The sequence below is a fragment of the Spinacia oleracea genome, chromosome 3, assembly GCF_020520425.1.
Source record: "Spinacia oleracea cultivar Varoflay chromosome 3, BTI_SOV_V1, whole genome shotgun sequence".
Lineage (NCBI taxonomy): Eukaryota > Viridiplantae > Streptophyta > Magnoliopsida > Caryophyllales > Amaranthaceae > Spinacia > Spinacia oleracea.
Genome location: NC_079489.1, coordinates 12,977,505 through 12,997,659, shown reverse-complemented (window position 1 = coordinate 12,997,659; position 20,155 = coordinate 12,977,505). Strand labels below are relative to the sequence as shown.

At 38.2% G+C, this 20,155-nt stretch overlaps 2 protein-coding genes and 1 long non-coding RNA gene across 3 annotated transcripts; 1 reads left to right on the top strand and 2 right to left on the bottom strand.

Annotated features, from left to right (window-relative positions):
* Positions 1-3,647: 3,647 nt before the first annotated feature.
* Positions 3,648-5,531, bottom strand: LOC130469475 (uncharacterized). The gene has a single exon (XM_056838815.1). The coding sequence runs from the start codon at positions 5,529-5,531 to the stop codon at positions 3,648-3,650; it is 1,884 nt and encodes a 627-aa protein (XP_056694793.1).
* A 5,215-nt stretch (positions 5,532-10,746) lies between these two features.
* On the top strand, positions 10,747-13,020 carry LOC130470667 (uncharacterized). The gene is made up of 3 exons (XR_008931386.1): positions 10,747-11,184; positions 11,759-11,826; positions 12,774-13,020. It is a non-coding gene; the product is annotated as an uncharacterized lncRNA (long non-coding RNA).
* Positions 13,021-17,739: 4,719 nt separating this feature from the next.
* LOC130469418 (jasmonate-induced protein homolog) lies at positions 17,740-18,946 on the bottom strand. Its single transcript, XM_056838730.1, has 3 exons — positions 18,788-18,946; positions 18,279-18,706; positions 17,740-18,155 (listed from the first exon to the last, which is right to left on the bottom strand). Exons 2-3 carry the CDS (start codon positions 18,678-18,680, stop codon positions 17,970-17,972), a joined length of 588 nt encoding a protein of 195 aa, XP_056694708.1. The 5' UTR covers positions 18,681-18,706; positions 18,788-18,946; the 3' UTR covers positions 17,740-17,969.
* Between the last annotated feature and the right edge of the window lie 1,209 nt (positions 18,947-20,155).

The window sequence follows — 20,155 nt, the reverse complement described above, 5'->3', positions numbered from 1 at the left end:
TTCTTTTTCTTACTTGTACGTTTTTTGTGACTTTTGTGTATCGAAGCTTTTGTCGTGCGTCGTATGGCATGTGTTTTATGGATAACAAGTATCGAAATGGTGGCATTACATGTACGTAAAACAGTACTTGCGTCGGTTGCTCGTTTGTTAATCACTTGGGATTTATTTTCCGTCATGCGTCGTGTGCTATCTTCTGCAAAAGAAAACATGGGTTGCTAGGAGGATTGGCCGTTGGGGATGCCAACGGCCCTCCGATGCCTAAGTCAGTAACAATTTCAAACAAATAAAGCGACAAAAATAAGGAAGAAGGTATAAACGATGGTACGACAACTGATAAAATTGGCTACGACGGATATTTTAAAAGTGATAAAGTTTAAGATGTGTAGCGTTCCAGCTTCGGGGGACCGACTTGTCGTCTTTAGTGACGAGCCTGTATGCCCCCTTTCCGACGATTTTATCGATCAAGTATGGTCCTTCCCAAGCTGGCGCGAGTTTACCTGCGTTTAATTCTTTTGTGTTTTGGAACACTTTGCGCAACACCCAGTCGCCCTCCTTGAACACTTTTACTTTGACGTTTTTGTTGAAGCATTTTGCCACTATCTGTTGTTGCGACGCCATTCTTATCAACGCTGCTTCTCTGAAGTCTTCCGTGTTGTCGAGGTTTTCACTAAGCTCGACGTCGTTCTGCTCTGGCGTCATGAGTCCATATCGTGCACTGGGCAGCGTCACTTCAGGGGGTAGTACTGCTTCGCACCCGTAAACGAGTGAGAAGGGGGTCTGTCCCGTCACCGTCCTAGGCGTCGTCCTGTTGGCCCATAGGATGGATGGCAACTCTTCTGCCCATCGTCCCTTCTTATCGTCCAGCCGCTTTTTTAGCGATGCGATGATTGTTTTGTTGCTGGATTCCGCCTGTCCATTTGCTTGGGGGTATCTTGGCGTTGACGTCTTTAGCTCAATGTTCCACGTCTTGCAGAAAGCCCTAGTCTTGTCGCTGATGAATTGGGATCCGTTGTCGCATATGATTTCTGATGGCACTCCGAATCTGCATATAATGTTAGTCCATATGAACGAACATACCTCTTTGTCTCTTACCTGTTGGAACGCACCTGCTTCTATCCACTTAGAAAAAAAATCTGTTAGAGCTAGCATGAAGACCTTTTGTCCTGGGGCGACGGGTAATTTACCGACGATGTCCATTCCCCATTTCATGAAAGGCCACGGAGTTAAAGTGGGGTGTAAGAATTCGGATGGTTTATGTGTCATACCTGCGTGTCGTTGACATTTGTCGCACTTAGCTACGTACCTCATTGCGTCTTTGAGCATCGTTGGCCAATAGTATCCGTTTCTTTTGATTCTGGTTGACAGGTTTCGTCCTCCTTCATGTCCGCCACATTCTCCTTCGTGGTATTGCTTTTGTAGTCTTTCCCATTCTGCTTTTTCTGCGCATCGATCGCATCAACATTCCGTTCGCTGATCTTTTAAATAATATACCCTGCAAAATAACATATCGTGAAGCTTTGGAAAGTATTTTCCTGGCCTCGAGCTTGTCGTTGGGTAGGGTTTCATGTGTTAGGTAGTCGAGGATGGGCTTGGTCCAGCTGTCGGTGTTTGTGGTTGATAGGACGAGGCTGGCATTTTGTGGTATGTCTTTTTCAATGGCGGGTGACAATAGGTGTACTAGAGGTATGGTCGAGAATGGTGACTTTCTGAGTGCGGATCCTAGATTGGCAAGGGCGTCGGCTTGCGTGTTCAAGTCTCGTGGCACTTGTTTAATGGAGAGGGGTTTGAATTTGGAGGCTAGCTTTTTTGCTTTTTCGAGGTACAAGGTCATTTTCAGGTCTTTAGCCTCGTAGTCGCAGTTGATCTGGTTGACGATTAATTGTAAGTCGCTAAAGATGTTGAGTCCGCTTGCCCCCAATTTTTCAGCTAGCGTCAGTCCGGCGATTAACGCCTCGTATTCTGCTTCGTTGTTTGTCGCTTTGAAGTCGTAGCATATGGCTTGTGCTATCATGTCCCCTTGTGGTGACTTTAGCACGACGCCTAGACCTGCACCGTTGAAAGTTAGACGAACCGTCGACGAAGAGCGTCCATATCTCTTCTACGTTATTGATGAGTTTGACTTCGTCGTCCGCTATTTTCTCCAAGTCGGGGCTAAAGTCTTCCACAAAGTCTGCTAGTGCCTGCGATTTCACCGCCGTTCTTGGTTGGTATTTGATGTCGAAGCTTCCTAGCGCCATCGTCCATTTCTCCATTCGACGTGTTAGTTCTGGTCTACGCATCACAGACTTGATTGGATAATTAGTCATCACCACTATTTGGTGAGTTTCGAAATAATGTCTTAGTTTTCTAGCTGCAGTAACGAGTGCTAAAACGAGTTTTTCGAGGGAGGAATACCTGGTTTCTGCTTCTAGTAGCGACTTACTTATGTAGTAAATAGGTAGCTATTGCGTTTCGTCTTCTCGGGCTAGGACCGCGCTGACTGCTGTGGAGCTGACGGCTAGGTACAGTTGTAGGACTTCGCCTTCTTTGGGTTTGGACAGGAGGGGTGGCGACATCATGTATTTTTTGAGGTTTTGCAAGGCTGCTTCGTGGTCGTCGGACCAGTCAAAACCTTTGTTTTTGGGCAAGACGTCGTAGAATAGACGACACTTGTCCGACGACCGCGAGATAAAACGATTTAGCGCCGCCACTCTTCCTGTCAAGCGCTGTACCTCTTTTATGTTCCTGGGGGATTGAATGTTTATGTTTGCGCGCACCTGGTCGGGGCTAGCCTCGATTCCTCTTTGGGTGACGATGTAACCTAAGAATTTCCCTGCAGACACTCCGAAAGAACATTTAGTTGGGTTAAGTTTCATACCGTATTTTCTCAATATGTCGAAGGATTGTCGTAGGTGTTCGACATGGTCGTCGGCCTTCCTTGATTTTACTAGCATGTCGTCGATGTAGACCTCCATCGTGTCTCCAAGTTGGTCTTTGAACATTTTGTTGACCAATCGTTGGTACGTTGCACCTGCATTTTTAAGACCAAAAGGCATGACTTTATAATAATAAATTCCTCTGTCTGTTACAAAAGATGTTTTCTCCTGGCCGTCTGGGTGCATAAGGATCTGGTTGTATCCGGAGTAGGCGTCCATAAATGTTAGTAGCTCGTGTCCAGCAGTGGCGTCGACCAGGGCGTCGATGTGCGGCAGCGGGAATGGGTCTTTAGGGCATGCTTTGTTGATGTCTGTGAAATCGATACAGACTCTCCACTTTCCGTTCTTTTTACTGACGACGACGACATTTGCTAACCAATCTGGATACTTGACTTCTCTGATTTTCCCGGAGTCTATCAGTTTTTGGACTTCTTCGTCTATGATTTTATTTCTCTCAGGTGCGAATTTTCGTCGTTTCTGTTTCACTGGTTTGAAGTTGGGGTCGACATTGAGTTTGTGGGTGATGACGTCTGAACTGATTCCTGTCATGTCCTCGTGCGACCAAGCGAAGCAGTCCGAGTTTTCTCTTAGGAATGACACTATCTGACTTCTGATGTTGTCAGGCAGCGACGCTCCGATCCTTACTACTTGGTCTGGCTTTGCCTGATCTAGTATAATCTCATCGATCTGTTGGTCGTCGGGGTCGTCTACCGTCGACCCTGGCTGTAATTGCTAGATGGATGACTTTGATGGTTTCAGCGCCGTTTCATAACATTTCTTTGCGTCCCTTTGTTGTCCTTTGATTTCCATGACTCCCCATTTGGTTGGGAACTTGATTGACTGGTGGTATGTCGACGGCACCGCCTTCATTTTGTGGATCCATGGTCGTCCCAAAATGACGTTGTATGCTGATGGGCAGTCGACGACGTTGAACTTGGTCATCACATTAACACCTTCTGCGTACGTAGGCAGCGATATCTCTCCTACTGTTCGTAGCGATTCTACACTGAATCCTACTAGGACTGTCGACCTTCTGATTATACTCTTTTCGTCTAGTCCCATTTCCTGCAGAGCCTCTAGGAACAATACGTTTGCTGAGCTGCTGTTGTCGATCAATATCCTTTTGATGAGAGCGTTGCCTATTGCGAGCGATATGACTAGCCCGTCATGATGTTCCTGTATTTTGTCGGTTGAGTCTGAGTCGTCGAAAGTTATTATCATCGCTGCTAATGACTTGTCGAGTGCTGCTTCATCTTCGGTCTGCCCCTCTTTGACGGCTTCATATTCGCCCCTGTTGATTTTTTTAGCTGCAGAAGAAGTTAGTCCACATATATCTGAACCACCAGAAATAACGTTTACCACTTTTTCGAACGTGGGCGGGGCCGGTCGGTCGCCGCTTGGTGCTGGGTTGGGTTGGGAGCTGCTACCCTTGTTGTACGTCTCCTTTCCTTTGTTGCTCAGTAGGTCCTTTAGGTGGCCTCTTTTCAATAGATACGCCACCTCCTTTTTGAGGGAGATGCATTCCTCGGTTGTGTGGCCATTGTCGCGGTGGAAGTCGCACCACCTGCTCATGTCCTTCGTAGAGTCTGGTCTGTCGCTCTTCTTAGGCCATCTGACGGTACCACCTACACTTTGAAGGGCGTTTACCACGCCTCTGATGTCGACGTTGAAGCCATACTCGGAGATGGGGGGATAAACGACCCGTTCATTCCTGTAAACACTGTTAGTCTCATCATATTGATTGACATTTTGTACCTGACTCTGGCGGTTGTATGGTTGGTGTCTCCAGCCGTTGTTCCTTGGGGTGTACGACCTCCAGTCGCTGCTGCCCCCTGCTGGTCGCTGAGAAACCATTCGTGTAATCTCGTCGTCTTCAATCCGCATCTGGGCAGTAGCCCTCGATCTGATTTCTTCGAAGGTTGCACAGGGATATTTGGTTAGTTCCCGGAACAGCTCCGAGTTGGGGACGAGACCTCTCTTGAATGCTTCGATGGCTGTCCTGACATCACAGTTTTTTATACTAATTTTCTCACAATTAAAACGGTTAAAATAATCGCGTACCGACTCGGCAGGTCCTTGGACCAACCGATAGAGGTCACTTGTTTGTTTCTCCAACTGGCGACTGCTGGCGAATTGTTGGTAGAAGGCGTTGATGAGGTCGGACAGGCAGAAGATAGATCCAGGTGTAATGTTCATGAGCCATTCCAGGGCTGCTCCGTCGAGGGTTCCTCCGAAGGATTTGCACATGACGGGCTCGACCAGGTCGTAGGGGATGCCGATCTGCCACATTCGCTGCTTGTAGAAGTTGACGTGTCTGTATGGATTAGACGTTCCGTCATACAGGGTGGTCCAGGTAGGGAGTCGGAGCTGGTGTGGTACCGTCACCTTAGCGATCGCTTCGCAGAACGGCGATGCTGCATACTCGTCGGTTGGCTCGGTTTCCACGTGCGTGGGTGCCCCCGGCAGTTTGGTCATCAGCTTCATCATCAACGAGCATCGCTTCTTCATGTGATTTTCCATCTTATTTAGGCGCTTGGTGACGGGGTCCGGTGTTGCTTCGTCCTCTTCCCCATGTGGCTCCTCACCGTCGGACAGGTCCTCAGAGTCGTCAGTCATTTCGAATATCAACTTCTTCGTTTTTGCACCTGGCTTGTAACGCGATTGATACTTGGTACTTTTCACGGATTCGAGCTCCTTCTAGAGGTTTTCAATGGAGGCCCTTTCTTGGGCCAGCTCTGCTTGGGCCTTCTCGTAGGCCGCTTTCATCTCTGCGAGCGTCATCTCTTCAGTAGTCATGGTGTGTAGGGTGATTTTGTGTGAAACCTAGTTAATGTCCCCACAGACGGCGCCAAACTGTTTATGCCAAATTTCGTCTAGGGGCGATCTTTGGCTTAGGTCGACACTAACTAAGAGATAATTAAATAAAGGAAGACAAAAAGAGACACGACACAGAGAAGTGTTGACGCGGAAAACCCAGGAAGAAGGTAAAAAACCGCGGATAGCTATGAGGCTATCAATCCACTAAGTTTCCTATATGATTGTTTGTATCTTATTCTAGAAATCAATGTAACAAAATATAAATAACGAATACAAGAATGATTTGAATGCTTTTATGACTTGAGAGTATGAGATCTTGAGTTTATGTGCCCTTCGCTTGTCTTCGTCTTCGTCCTTTTATAGGAAATTTCTAACGGTCTAGTTGGTTGAGAGAATCCCACAAAGATAGGGATATCTTTGTCACACGTCTCCTTGGTCTTCAACTATCTTCACGTTTCTCGCGCATGCCTTGGACTCGTTCCTGCTGTCATGACGGCGCCGCCCATCATGGGCTTTAGGTTAACTTATCTTTATTGGCCTGTCCAGAGATGACGCGTCTCTATGTCTTGCGCGTTGTCGTCTGTCCTTCTTCGTCTATGCCTCGTCATACGACGCCACGTCGGACGTATCTCCCTGGAACCATGCCTACCTGCGACACGACAGAACCTGGTTGACACGACATGATCAAACGTTAGTGCAGTTATATCGTTAGTCCAAAAAGTGGGATAACACCATGTCCGCTCTGTAGTCTATAATTACTTTAACGTACATATTCCATTATTAATTTAATAAAATATGCTCAATTAAACAAGTATGTAATATACCTTTGTCCATGTCTAAAGGTTACTAAAAAAGTTTCCTTTTAGTCTGTTTTTAAAATTTGTAAACAAGTTTGTCTTATTTTATTTTTGGCCCCTCATATTATTTACACATTTCAATTCCTTCTCCCCTGTCTTATTTTATCCACAATTTTTCACACTCCCATCATCTCCCCTGTTTTAAATTAAGGTTTGGAGGACGGTATTTTTTTTCAATTTTTATTGGAAAAAGAAGTATATTTTTCGACTGCCTATCAGTCGTTATTTTTAATAAACGGTCATTAATTACCAACTGACATTATAGCAGACGGTAATTTAATTTAATTACCATTTACTAGTTTTGTTGTCAATAAACGGTGCTTGCTAGTAGAACCGTCCATGTCTTACAACACATGGAGAACCGTCCACGTCTTAGTATACATGGAAAACTGTCCACCTTTTACAACACATGGTGAACCATCCACGTCTTACAGCACAAGAAGAGCCCAAACATCATAAACATTAATTAATCATCCTAGTGTTTTCGCATGAGATCCACCAAGAATCAAAGTTCAGTAGTAATTTTATGCATGAAGGTTCATAACCTCCAAAGAAACAATTGGCAGAGCATGCGCACAAGTGCATAAACACCACCATCATTCAGTGGCGGAGTCAGGATTTTTTTTTCGGGGTGTCGGCGGTGGCGTATTCAGGATTATTAAAGTGTTGTTACTGGTGATATTCCACAACACACAATATATTACTGAGCACAAAAAAACAATATATATATATATATATATATATATATATATATATGTATATATATATTTCCTCCGTTCCTAAATAGTTGCACCGTTTTGACTTTTACGTTTGCCAACGCATAAGTTTGACCATCAATACTTATAATTATGTATTAGTAAAAATTATAAAAAGTTGATATATTTAAAATATATATTAAGATAAACCTAATAATACTTTGTATAATAATTTTAAATTTTATTTATTAGTAGAAAATTGAGGTCAAAGCAAGACAAGTGAATAATGTCAAAAGTCAAAATGGTGCAACTATTTAGAAACGGAGGAAGTATATATATTACTAAAAAAATGTATCGTCCTAAAATAAATAAATATTCATATTAAAATAAAAAATCTACAAAATTATTACAATTATTCTCTAGGGGTTTCATGTGCGTGGGGAAAAGAATAACTTAATTTAAGAGAGCAGGTATTTAAATTACCAATCTCTTTGATTTGAATTGAATTTGGGTGGTGATTTGTTATTCAAAACACTATGAGACCAGTTGTTTCTTTGTCTTATGTGCGGAGCTGGTGTTTTTAGTATCACCTAAGAGATCAGTTCTATGATACAACTGGCCGGTCTCGTAGATCTCAGCTACATTTTTTTTTCAATTTTTCTTTGGGGGTCGGTGGACCCCCTTGCACCTACGTGACTCCGCCACTGCCATCATCTATCCACCCAATCTGCGGGGAGTATATATTTTATTAATTCAAAAAGTTTCATCACTAACGCAGAAAATTATCCTAGAAGACAAATCAAACCATTTATTTATTTGCCAAACACACACGAAACATTTCTTAAATTTGCTAAACATAGACGAAACGACAAACTACCTCATCAATCACAAATGAAAACAAGCAAAATGGAACAATAACTAAAAGATCTTACTTTTTGGTAAATGTTTATATGGCATGTCGATGGGTCTCATTTTCTAAGGTCGTGTTTAATTCACCTTATTTAATGACTTTATTACTTATTTAATATCTTATTAGATTAGATAAGAAAAAAAAATTATAGATCAGATTAAATTGGATGAGATCAGATAAAATAAGATCAGACGAGATCAGACGAGATCAGATTATTATTATTATTATTATTATTATTATTATTATTATTATTATTATTATTATTATTATTATTATTATTATTATTATTATTATTATTATTATCTATTTGTCCAGCAGCGCGTCTCCTGTGAGACCAGTCACACCATCAACTTGATGGTGTGACGAGCACGAAACCAATAGCATACCTCCTCTAAAACTATATAAAGAAAAGTAACAGATCTAAACTATAGAAGTAACATACCTAAACTAAAAAAGTACCTCCTCTAAAATTATATAAAAAAAAGTAACATGTCTAAACTATAGAAGTAACATACCTAAACTAAAAAAAGTACCTCCTCTAAAATTATAAAAAAAAAGTAACATGTCTAAACTATAGAAGTAACATACCTAAATTTGCAAGTGTAAATTGGTCTCACCATCAGTTGATGGTGAGGACAGTCTCATATAAGAATTTGGGTTTGTCCAGATCTTGCCTAGCTCAGAACCAAATTATCCAGATCACGTCTAGATCGGTACTAGTATGTCTAACAGATCTGTCCAAATCATGTCTAGATTAGAACCCATATATTCATATCAAAATGATTGATTTTTCTAGATTAGAATCGATATGTCTCGATCATGTCCAGATGAAAAACCTATATGTCAAAAGCAAAATCGATTTGTCTAGTTCAGAATCGATCTGTCCAGATCATGTCCAGTTCGGAACCGGTCTATCTAGTTCATGTCCAACAAGAACCAATATGTATGGATCATGTCCAGCACAGAACCAATCTGTCTAGAGCATATCTAGATCAGAACTGATTTGTTCAGATCATATCCATATCGGTCCAGATCAAAACTTGTATGTCCAGATCAGAGTCGATCTATCCAGATTATAACCGATCTATCTAGGTCTCCAGGTCATGTTCAAATCAAAACAAATATGTCTAAATGAAAATTGATTTGTCAAGATCATGTCTAGATCAGAACCAATCTATCCAGATCATCTCTAGATCATATCCGATCTGTCCAGATCATGTCCAGATCATAACTGATATGCCTAGATTAGAACCCATATGCATGTCCAAATCAAAATCGACCTGTCTATATAAGAATCCATATTTACAAATTATAACTGATAATGCAAATCATGTCCAAATCATAACCCTTGTATTCAGATCCAAATCGATATGTGCAGATCAGAACCCATATGTTTAGATCAAAACTTATATTTCCAGATCAGAATAGATCTGTACATATCATGATCAGATTAAAACACATATGTCCAAATTAGAACTGACTATCCAGATCATAATTAACCGATATGTACATAACATATCCAGAGCAGAGCCGATCTTTCTAAACCATGTCTAGACTAGAACCCATATGTTCAGATCAGAACCGACATGTCCAGATCATTACCAACATGTCCAGATCATTACATATATATCTAGATCATGTTTAGGTTTAGGTTTGTCTAATAAAAGGAATAGTTAGATCATGAGCAAGCTCAAATAAAAAAATTAATGTGAAAATAGATCGTGAGCAAACTCAAATAAAAAATGTGAATTTTGAATAATATTTATTTTACATGTAAATAGTTTAATTTTAATAATTGTAGATTTTTATTTAAATCTTAATTCTGAAAAATCAAATCCGTTCACATCAGATCAATTCAGATCAGATCAGATTAAAACAATAAGTTTAGATTAGATCAGATCAGACCTGATCAGATAAGGAGAATAAGGTGAACTAAACGGGACCTAACTCATCGCCAGGGAATTTTTTTGTAGAAAATCCAAATACCCCAACTCTCTCTTGATACCATATAAAATACTATTGACACTACAAAAAAACAGTACATTAACGACAACCCTTCAATGACAGGGCCTGAATCCCGTCGTTATTGTGATGGGTTTTACGACAGGGCCCAAATCCCGTCATTATTGTAATGGGGTCCCGAATCCCGTCGTTTTTGTGATAAAGTTTTATGACAGAAAACTTAAACCGGCCCATCACTCACCAGCGAATAATTAAAAACCTACAACAATCTCATATTCTCTCCCCTCCCTCATTTTGTTCCTTTCGCTCCATCAAACAAAGGCGACGAAGGCGATGAAGCTCCTCCGTAGAAACCGATGAAAATCGCAGGATTTCATGAAATTCCTTCATAAAATCGAAATTATTCAAGTTTTATTTGTCTAATTCAGCTGCAAATCAGAGATTATTTGATTAAAATCGAGCTTTATCAAGTTTAAATCCAGATGCAAGTTTATTAGGTTTTCTCCAAATTGATGATTCAAGCATTATCAGGTATATAATCTCTCTTATGGTCGTTTTTTGCTCTTCAGTTGAATTTGTGTGTGTGATACTCCGTATTTTTATGTCGCCCTATTTTATATTTCAAGGAAATATACGGAGTTTTACGTTTTAAATATTCAGAGCAATGTTACATTTTAAACAAGAGTATACATATTATAAAAGTTATTTTAACCTCAAAGAAAAACAAAACGTTTTATTTCAAGAAAAAAATAAGGAAACAATTAGTTTACAAGGTTACGATTTAGAAAAGGAGTTTAGATTAAAAAGGAGTTCAGATTATAATTTCCAAATATTTTAAATTAAGGGAAGATCTGAATTTTATTATAAAGAAAACCCAAAACCCTTATTTATATCCCCTTCTCGCGTAGTGTTGTTTCCTATTCTACTGTCGCCGTTTTCCTTCTCTACTCGTACCTTGTTCCTGCGATCTCGCCACACCTACCATTGCTGCCGAATAATCTGTACTCTCACCTTCTCGCCTTCTATCGGTACTTCTTTGTGTAGCCATCACAACAGCAGCAACATCAACCGCAAGAAGCAGCGTTGCTGCTGCGTGTTGTTGTTGTTGTTTGTCGTGTTTCATCTTAATATTTAGATTGTTGTTGTTGTTTAATCATTGCTAATGATTACTAATATTTAAACCAAAGGCAAAAGTCAGATTTTTTTTCAACTACCTAGGTCTTGGTTGTTTTTGGAATAGTAAATACCACGTAGAATATTTTGAAGTGTGTTAAGGTTATAATGATGCCTTATTGCTACGTGTTTGGTTGATTACTCTATTAAGCATTTGACAATTCTAACTACTATAATTAGTGTCAGAATGGGAGTATGAAGTATAAAATTAAGTCATTATGAAAAGAAGTACATGGATCAGTTTACATTTGATTTATTAAAACCGTTTTAAAAACCTCTTAAAGTACTACGTTTAAGTGAGTTTTGTTATCAGATTATAAGAGCCTAAAAAAATCAGATTGTTAGGTAGATATATAAATCTGATTTTTAGTACTTTAGATGTTAATTTATGTAATCCAGAAACTAATTGTATTATTATACAATTTTTAGGTACCAAGTTCGTAGAAGGGAGATTCTAGCTAGCTCGTTACCCTTAATCTGTTTTCGTACTTCAAAAGGTACGTACTAGTCCTAGAACGTACTTGTAGTATTAGTGGCATGAGTAGGCCTTAGGATTATTTATATTTCAATGAATGTGTGGTGATGCGTACACTTGGGATTATGTCGTTGTTTGTTTATTATAAGAAGCAAGCATGATCTTTCATATTATTGTCTTTACAAGTTTTACTATTGTCAATTAGACTAAGTTTAGACATAGTATGTTAGGAGGTCTCTCAAAACCTCTGAGCCAAGGACTAATGGCCTAATAATGAGTGTCGTAATTGTTTGATCACTCGTCCTAAAGGAATTAAAAGAGAAGTCGTGTTTCTTATGTTGCGTATTTATATTTTGTTTAAGGTCTAAACAAATTGAATAACAAGGAAATTACTAAAGCACTTAAAGTGAAAGGAATGGCTTGTAAGCTCTCAGAGATAATTTCTCGAGTAGTAGTATGGGTAAAGGGACAATCTTTGTATTAGTATCCTGCACTCTTTATTATGCGCTAGGGCGCTTTTACCTACAGAAATCGAGTTAACTAAGTAGTTAAACTTCCTAGAGAAGGTACGTCAAGGACTCTTCTCGGGGGTATGCATACTGATTCAAGGGTTGTTTATACTAGAGGACGCTCTAGTAAGTTTAAAGTTACATATTCGAAGGCACGTCTAGGACTCTTCGATACTCTTATAGGATCGTTAGGTGCGGTCAAGGACGGCCTATGATCAATCTTTTATATTACAATGCCAATTCTAATTCACATAAATCAAGGTTGAGTCGGTAAGTTAGTGTCGTGTCCTGAGGTGCATTATTTAATAGTATTGAGTGTCTAGAGTGTTTATTACTAAATGATTATTGCTTTAGTGCGTATTCAGCATTAGCTGACTTGATCTTTGTTGTTGTTGGCCATGTCTCTTTATATGATGGCCCTGCGGTGAACCATAATTTCACTTGGGATTATGGGGAGCAGGCAATCTACAGGTTTGCAAATAAGCATGCATGGGGATAGATTTTTGAAGTACCTTTTCCCTTTAAGTATTACATTAGTTTTGGATTTTAATTTGTTGCAACTGCTTAACTTAACTTATTTCTTGTGTTGGAGTTTGGATTTAAGAAGGGGCCTATTGAGGTCTCCATATTGTATTTGAAATATTCGTTTTAAGACTTCCGCTGTTTATTTTCAAAGTTAGACTATAAAAGGTAAACTGTTTTTTTTTTTTTTTATTTAATTATTTCATCTGCCTTATACGTTCCATCGTGGCAGTAACACCCCAATGTTTCTCTACTCTCAAATATAAGGTGTTTTAAATAGGGAGGATTATGGGGGTGTTACAGTGTGAGAATCTGTCACTCCAATTTTATTTGTGTTTGTTTGATTTTTCCGAGAATTTGTAACTCCAATCTGATTTACCGACAAATTTTACTAGATTACTTCTCATTAAAGTTGCGAATTCGTATCTCCTAGTTATCTGGTGGTTTTTTTTGTTCTAGTATTTGATGTTTGATTGATTCTAGATTTAATAATCTGCAATTAAAGTTTTTAGAAGCTTTTTTTTGGCATTTATCTGAAATTAAGGTGCAAGTTGTTTGGTAATTATGGTCATAAATTAGATTAGTTGATTGTAGATGATAATACTATCATTGGAAGAGTTATAATATACAAATTATCGTTTATTTTGTTGTTCTTGTTGTTGTTGTTCAGAGGAATGGAATAGTAAAATAACGCAATTGATAGAATCAATGGTTCTTTTCTTTGACATAATGCAGGAATTCCATGAGGACATGAGGTGTTACATAAAAGAGGCCTGGAGATTACAGTTCAAAGTTGGAATTCAAGTTTCATAAAATGGTTTGGTTAAGTGGTAAAGTTACTTTGTCTGCATTATCCAATTCGTTTTTACTGAAGAGTTTTGTTTTCTGAACTTCCTCCGAGTTAGAAGTCTGCTCTTCCAATCGAGCATTTGATGTTGTTATTCTTTTGTAAATTATGTGTTTCAAAGCATCATATTTGTTATTTTAAATAGCGTGTTTGGCATGTCGTTTATTTAGACTTAATTTCACAAATTTAGACAAGATAATATGAAATATATTGTGTACTTGCTTAGAATTGTTGAATTAGGATGCATATCATATGTTACTAGTCTTTGTGCTAGCTTTGAACTTCTCCGGAGAGTGGGAGACAATTGCCACAACGAATTCAACTCTCCTAACTTGTACATTGAACTTGTACATTGAAGCATTGGATATTCTATTTTAACTAATTATGCTCTGTATTAGGTTCTTACTTCTTAGTTGCGATGACATTTTATAATTTCTGAGATTTGTTTTTACTCATTGAGTAGAAAATAGTTGCTATAGAGCTTCTCTTTGTAGGAATTATCTTCTTATCTATTCTTTTCATGTCATTTATTGTGCACAAAGTGGTGCTTCCATCAGTGTTGTTCCCCTGCTTGACTTTGTAAAGCTCATCCTGTATCTCTTCTATAGTTTATTTTCACTTTCATGAACCACAGTCATGTTGGTGATCGAAATATTTGCCATTTGTTTCCCAGGATTTCATGGATATTGATACTAGCACTCACTTGGATATGCTCCCACTCTAGATGAAGGTGTATTTTACAAATATGTGACTTATTAGAGGCCTCCATTTGCATACACACCTCAAATGCTTCTACCTTGTCTTCATTCAAGTTATACTTGAAAAGGTAATTTCTTACTAAAAACACAGAATTTAATGTTTTCATACAATTGTTTCTTGCCTTTTGCTATTAATATTTGGGATAGAACTTGGCATTATAATTCATCCTATAAACTCAAAGGTTCCTGAAACTTATACGTTTTGCATTTCATTCTGTATAAATTGAAGTGAGGGCCAGAGAAGGAAGGGTGGTTAATATCCACATGGTTTCATACTATTGGATATGTATTTCAGTATTGTGCAACCCGATGTCATCTCGTGATTGTGGGTTACAAAGTATTATACCAACAGGTATGTAGCTGTATCTATCATCTTGAGTACTTATTACTATACTTTGTATAATGCTCAAATTTTTTGGGGAAAGTTATCAAGTCCATAAGAAAATCTCTACATCCTTGTTCAAACATACAATTTAAAGTTTATACCTTATGTTGTTGTTTTTCAGAGGAATAGAATAGTAAAATAACGCAATTGATAGAATTAAGGGTTCTTTTCTTTGGCACAATGCAGGAAGTTCCATGAGGAGATGAGGACATGAGGTGTTACATAAAAGAGGCCTGGATATTACAATTCAAAGTTGGATATCTAGCTGGTCCTAAACATTTTGTTGCGGCATGCGGAAAAATTCAGAGCCAGGTATAACTATTGAACTTGAAACTGGCTTCCAAACAAGTGATGGGATTTCAAAGTTCAAACTATCAAATTGTTTTTGCATGTCAAATGTCAGGATTTAGAAGTGGGCAAGAATCCTCTGGCTAATTACTGAGTTAATTACCTTGGAACTACATTTGATTTGTTTGTTCCGCTGTTCTAGTGAACTTCAGGTGCCAGCAGCATATCTCAAAAAGCAGGAGTTGCTGCACTTGGAATGGGAAAGGCTGGTGGAGAGGCAGTAGCAACAATGGTCAAAGCATTTAGAAAGAGCAATGGTCAAGCGATTGCTTGATTAAAAGTTTCAGTGGTAATCCTCTCCCTGCATATAAACAACGAGACTCCCTCTCTTGTTCTTTTTCTTCCCCTATCTCTCCCCGCATGAAGAGCCGATCTTATTGACCCACATACTAGTTCACCTGTTTTCTGCTGTTCTAATTCTGTCTTGAAATTTCTTATAGGCCTATATTCAACAGTTAGAGTGTCACAACATGTATGATTTCCATTGACTGATTCCTTTTAACAGTTTGCCCAAACAACAGGTATGATTTCCAAGGCTTCAAATATCAATTGTTGGTGGGTTATTGTTGATTTGGCTTAAAATTTGATGGTGGGTGTACTGCCTTTGGTTGTTTCACTAGTGATTATCCTGGCCAGTTTGATGAGCTTTTTTGAGCCAACCCTTCTAATTTTTAGATGCATTTCCGTTTTCTTTTCGTAGTTGGATTATCATGAAGAAAATATTTCCCGGTGTAGGGAAGATATCGTTTTCTAACTAAATACTCTAATACTCTGCTGTTACTTCTCAGGTTGCTGCGGCTATGTGCTTCCTTGCTGCTGCTATGTGCTTCCTTGCTTCCTGCTGGGCTAATGTGCCTCTTTTCTACTATCTGCTGCAAACTTTGAATTTTATTTTAATTGTAGTAATCAGATTAAGTGTTGTTATTGTGGTCTTATTTTTGTGTCTTGGGCATCAAACAATTGATTGTGGTAGTTTTAATCATGGGCCCCTGTAAATTTGGATTTTGTGAAATGAACTTGATGGTACTTTTACAATCTGATGATGGAATTACTATGTATGTAGTAATCATTGATATATATTGATTCATAACTAGCAGGTGCATGAAACTAGAAGGTGCTATAAGAATCAGACTCATGGTCTTTTGCGACGGGGAGTGCCCCTGTCATAGTTAGCTTTTCGCGACGGGAGGTTAGCCCGTCGTGTTTAGCCTTTTGCGACGGGATTTTTCCCTGTCATAATAGGCTTTTGCGACGGGAATTTTTCCCGTCACAATAAGCTTTTGCGACGGGGTCATGACGGGGTAATCAATTACGACGCCCCCCTTTCATGACGGGCTTATGACGGGTAATCCCGTCATAATTGGTTTTTTATGACGGGTTAATGACGGGATTTCCCGTCATAAATAGAACTTTTTTTTGTAGTGTGAGGGGAAAATATGTTGATGTGTTGTCTTTTTCGTGGGCATACGCCTCTATTATATTACATTCTAGCTAGATATCTTACACTTCGTAGGTTTTCTAAGTCGTATAGACTAATATCTTATAGGTTATCCTCAACAATTTCCACAACGTCAGTGTAGTAAGATCAAATGCTAACGGTTGTCACCATTAAGTTGATGATGCTCTTACTAAAAGTTTGATGGCAATTTGTCTACACGATACCCAGCCATAAATCTTAACCTTTCGTTAAAGACAAATCCATCTAGTAAAACAAATTCAACTATTTTGTTTTTTCCTGATGAACCCTAATTTCTACAGTTCAGAAATTGGAAAAATTGGACCAAAAAATTTAGGGCTTTACTTTTACCTAGTACGAATTGCAATGAAAATTATAGGAAAAATTATGATTTTTTTTAATTAACACTAGCCTACGAGTTGACGAAGAAGATGAAGAAGCTTGGAGCAGGTAATGTTAAGGAACAGAGCAACGAGGAGAGAGAAAATAATATTTTTTTTTTAGGTTTTCTGTAGGTAGTTAAGGTTGGAGAAAAATTGGAGTGAAAAAATGGTTTTTAAGGGTTACTTGCAGTGCACGTACCGGTCAACGCCGGAGAATTGGATTTGACTGTCGAAAAATGAGTTTTGGTCTCATTCACAACAAAGAATCGGGGTCCCATCTTACAATTTTTTTTAAGATAGAGTAAAGGTTATCATCATTCCTTCCTCTCATCTTTTCTCTTTTTAGGGTTTTCAAAAATTAGGTTTTGTAGGGCGAAAATAGCCTAATTTCTTCGGGAATTTAGTTATTTTTGACCCGTTTTCTTCAATTCTGCTTTGTTTTTGTTAAATCTTAATAAAATTATATAGTTTTAATATAGTAAGTAACTCTATGGTGGGTTTGATTGTAGTTAAGGTTCATGTGTTTAGTTTAGTTCATTTGTTTCTTTGGTAAAGCTTTGTACGAGATCAAAAAGGAGGTCAATCTTTCGACTACAATCAGACGAACCAGACGAAAATAATATTTTTCACGTCTTCAACAGATATATAGACCCTCGCCGAAAAAGGCTGTAAGTCACAACGATATAAAAGAGGATATACAAATTGTTTAATATACTGTGTTCGTAGCTATGGTGAAAAAAAGTTTTTATTTGATTCGATTGAAAACAAAAGTAGAAATATTATAAAGGTTTATATAATTAACTAGGGAAAGAAAGATACAATTAGGGCGGTCATTATTCAAGTAGTATAATATAATAATCAATACTAACATGCTTAGGTTGGTAGCATATTAATTATTAATTATTAATTATTAGGAGTGACGACCCGTAATTACGTGCAGGATGGATATTAGGAGTATTACATAGCTCCAAAATTTGCACCAAGAGCAGCAAAACTTCCGCTTGGAGTGAGCTGAGCAGCAATAGTGGTCTGAGTAGCTGGGTCAAAGTAGTTGCTGTAGGCATTTGCTACGTCGAGCTTAGTTTTGATTGTGGTCCAGTTTATGATATCATAGTTAGCGACCGGGCCACACTCAACATACACCTAGAACAAATTAAATAGTAGATCGATCGATCTATTAAAATACGGATGAAGTATATATGTACGTGTTAATAGATAACTTAATTAAAAAAAACAAGTATAAGACCGAGATCGATGAATTTATACCCTATTAGGAGTGGTCGTGGAGTTATTGGTGGGTGCAATCCAAGCCAAAAGCCATCCACAAGGAATTCCTTGCTTGTTATTTCCAGAGTAAACTACCGCTCCTTGGGAGCCATTGTTAGGTTGCCCAGCATGGGTGAAGGTACCCGGATTCCCAGAGAAAATACTGACGGGGTATGTGCCACCAATGATACTCCCTGTCCAATCATTAGATTGGTTAAAGTTGATTAGCCCAGTGGTGGCGTTGTTCATGGTGACAACCGCACTGTTTTGAGCCAAACTATGTTTGTTCACAACATTCTTGTCATCAGATTTTCCAATACTCTTTGCCTTCTCTACCATCGCAAGCACAATTTCTTTCTCCTCCTGGTCATTCCTTACAATCGATGCCTGTGCTGAAGCCATTTTCCCTTTACTTGCTACGTAACCTCCTATAACAACAATTAATCAATTACTTAGGCGAAAAATAATAATTGTTATTTTTTTATTATTTGCAAAATTATGGGGTTTACCTTGATAATATGTCTTAAACAAGAGAAGCTTAAGCTTATTGTGTAGTTATTTGTTGTGTGCTTTCCCACCTATGCATACATTGCGTATTTATATACATTCATTTGCCCTAGGTTGATACTTTTTATTTGGTAATCCTTTAGTTACCTTTTCAGATTTTTTTTTATTTCTTAAAGCTACATATTCGTCAATTTTCAATAGTCAATATATCGAAAACTATATTCTTACCGCACCACAAAAAGATAATAAAATGAATGTATACTCAGTGTTGGAAGAATATTTACGTAGCTAAAGATAAAAATTAACTTACGAGTACTAATAAGTAGCTAAAATTAGATACCAATGTCACGTCTCTTCAAATGAGAATAAATGGAGAAATTATTTTGGAATAAAGCAATATTCTACCTCCACTTCTAAATAATTGCACCATTTAAATTCTTTGGTACTATTCAATCATCTTATTTTCACTATATTTATTTATTAATAAAATAAAAACTTTGTGATTCCTTGATACCCAAAGAGCTCAGTGATTGCTATGAAAATAAGCCAATATTTCTCCTAGTTGCCCATCCAAGCTTAAAAACAACCGGATAAAGTAGAGAATCCAATTCTGGATAGAAGGATCCTCATAGTAATTGGAGTGAATACCCAACGATCCACTCAAACAACATTGTAATGTTAAAGGGCACTGGCCAAAAACAAGTTGCGTATCTTTTTTTTAGACAACATGTTTCACACATCAAATTAATTTGTATTCCTTCGGAAACCAGACTTACCTTGGCCGGAGGCTGCCTAATGTTATTTTCCAGAGAAATTTTTTCATTTACACAAAATATTAAGGGACCAGAGTTTATTAAATGTGTCTAATGACACCCTTGAATTGAAGTTATTTTGTAGGACAACACCTATTTAACTCTTAAAATTATACTTTGTCATGGATTGAAAGTCTAGTAAACTACTTTTTGAAATAGATATAATATTATACTACCTCCGTTTCTCACACTACAAGAATTTGTATCTTTTATGACAACCTAATAACGACGGGTAAAAATCCCGTTGTAAAAGGGGTTTTGCGACGGGGATAACAACCCAACAAAGACGGGAACCACCGTCACAAATGTATTTTACGACGGGTTAACGACGGGATTTTCCATTAACAACGCCCCCTTTTATAACGGGTTCGCGACGAAAAATTCCGTCGTTAATAAACAATTATTGACTGTCAGCCACCTTCTTATTTACTGTACTGTAGTCATCCATTGATTAATTAATTTCACCACATTAAGTGTTTATACTTTATATCCTTAAAAGAATACTAATGTTTTTGGAATTAAAAAGTTTGTGTTGTTCACAACCTATCAAGTATCAAA

Excerpts from the sequence above, each read along its gene's own strand:
- LOC130469475 (XM_056838815.1), bottom strand. The coding sequence starts at position 5,531 with ATGACTGACGACTCTGAGGACCTGTCCGACGGTGAGGAGCCACATGGG.
- LOC130469418 (XM_056838730.1), bottom strand. The coding sequence starts at position 18,680 with ATGGCTTCAGCACAGGCATCGATTGTAAGGAATGACCAGGAGGAGAAA. Across the intron at positions 18,156-18,278 it reads CCACGACCACTCCTAATAGG|GTGTATGTTGAGTGTGGCCC; the intron begins GTATAAATTCAT and ends AATTTGTTCTAG.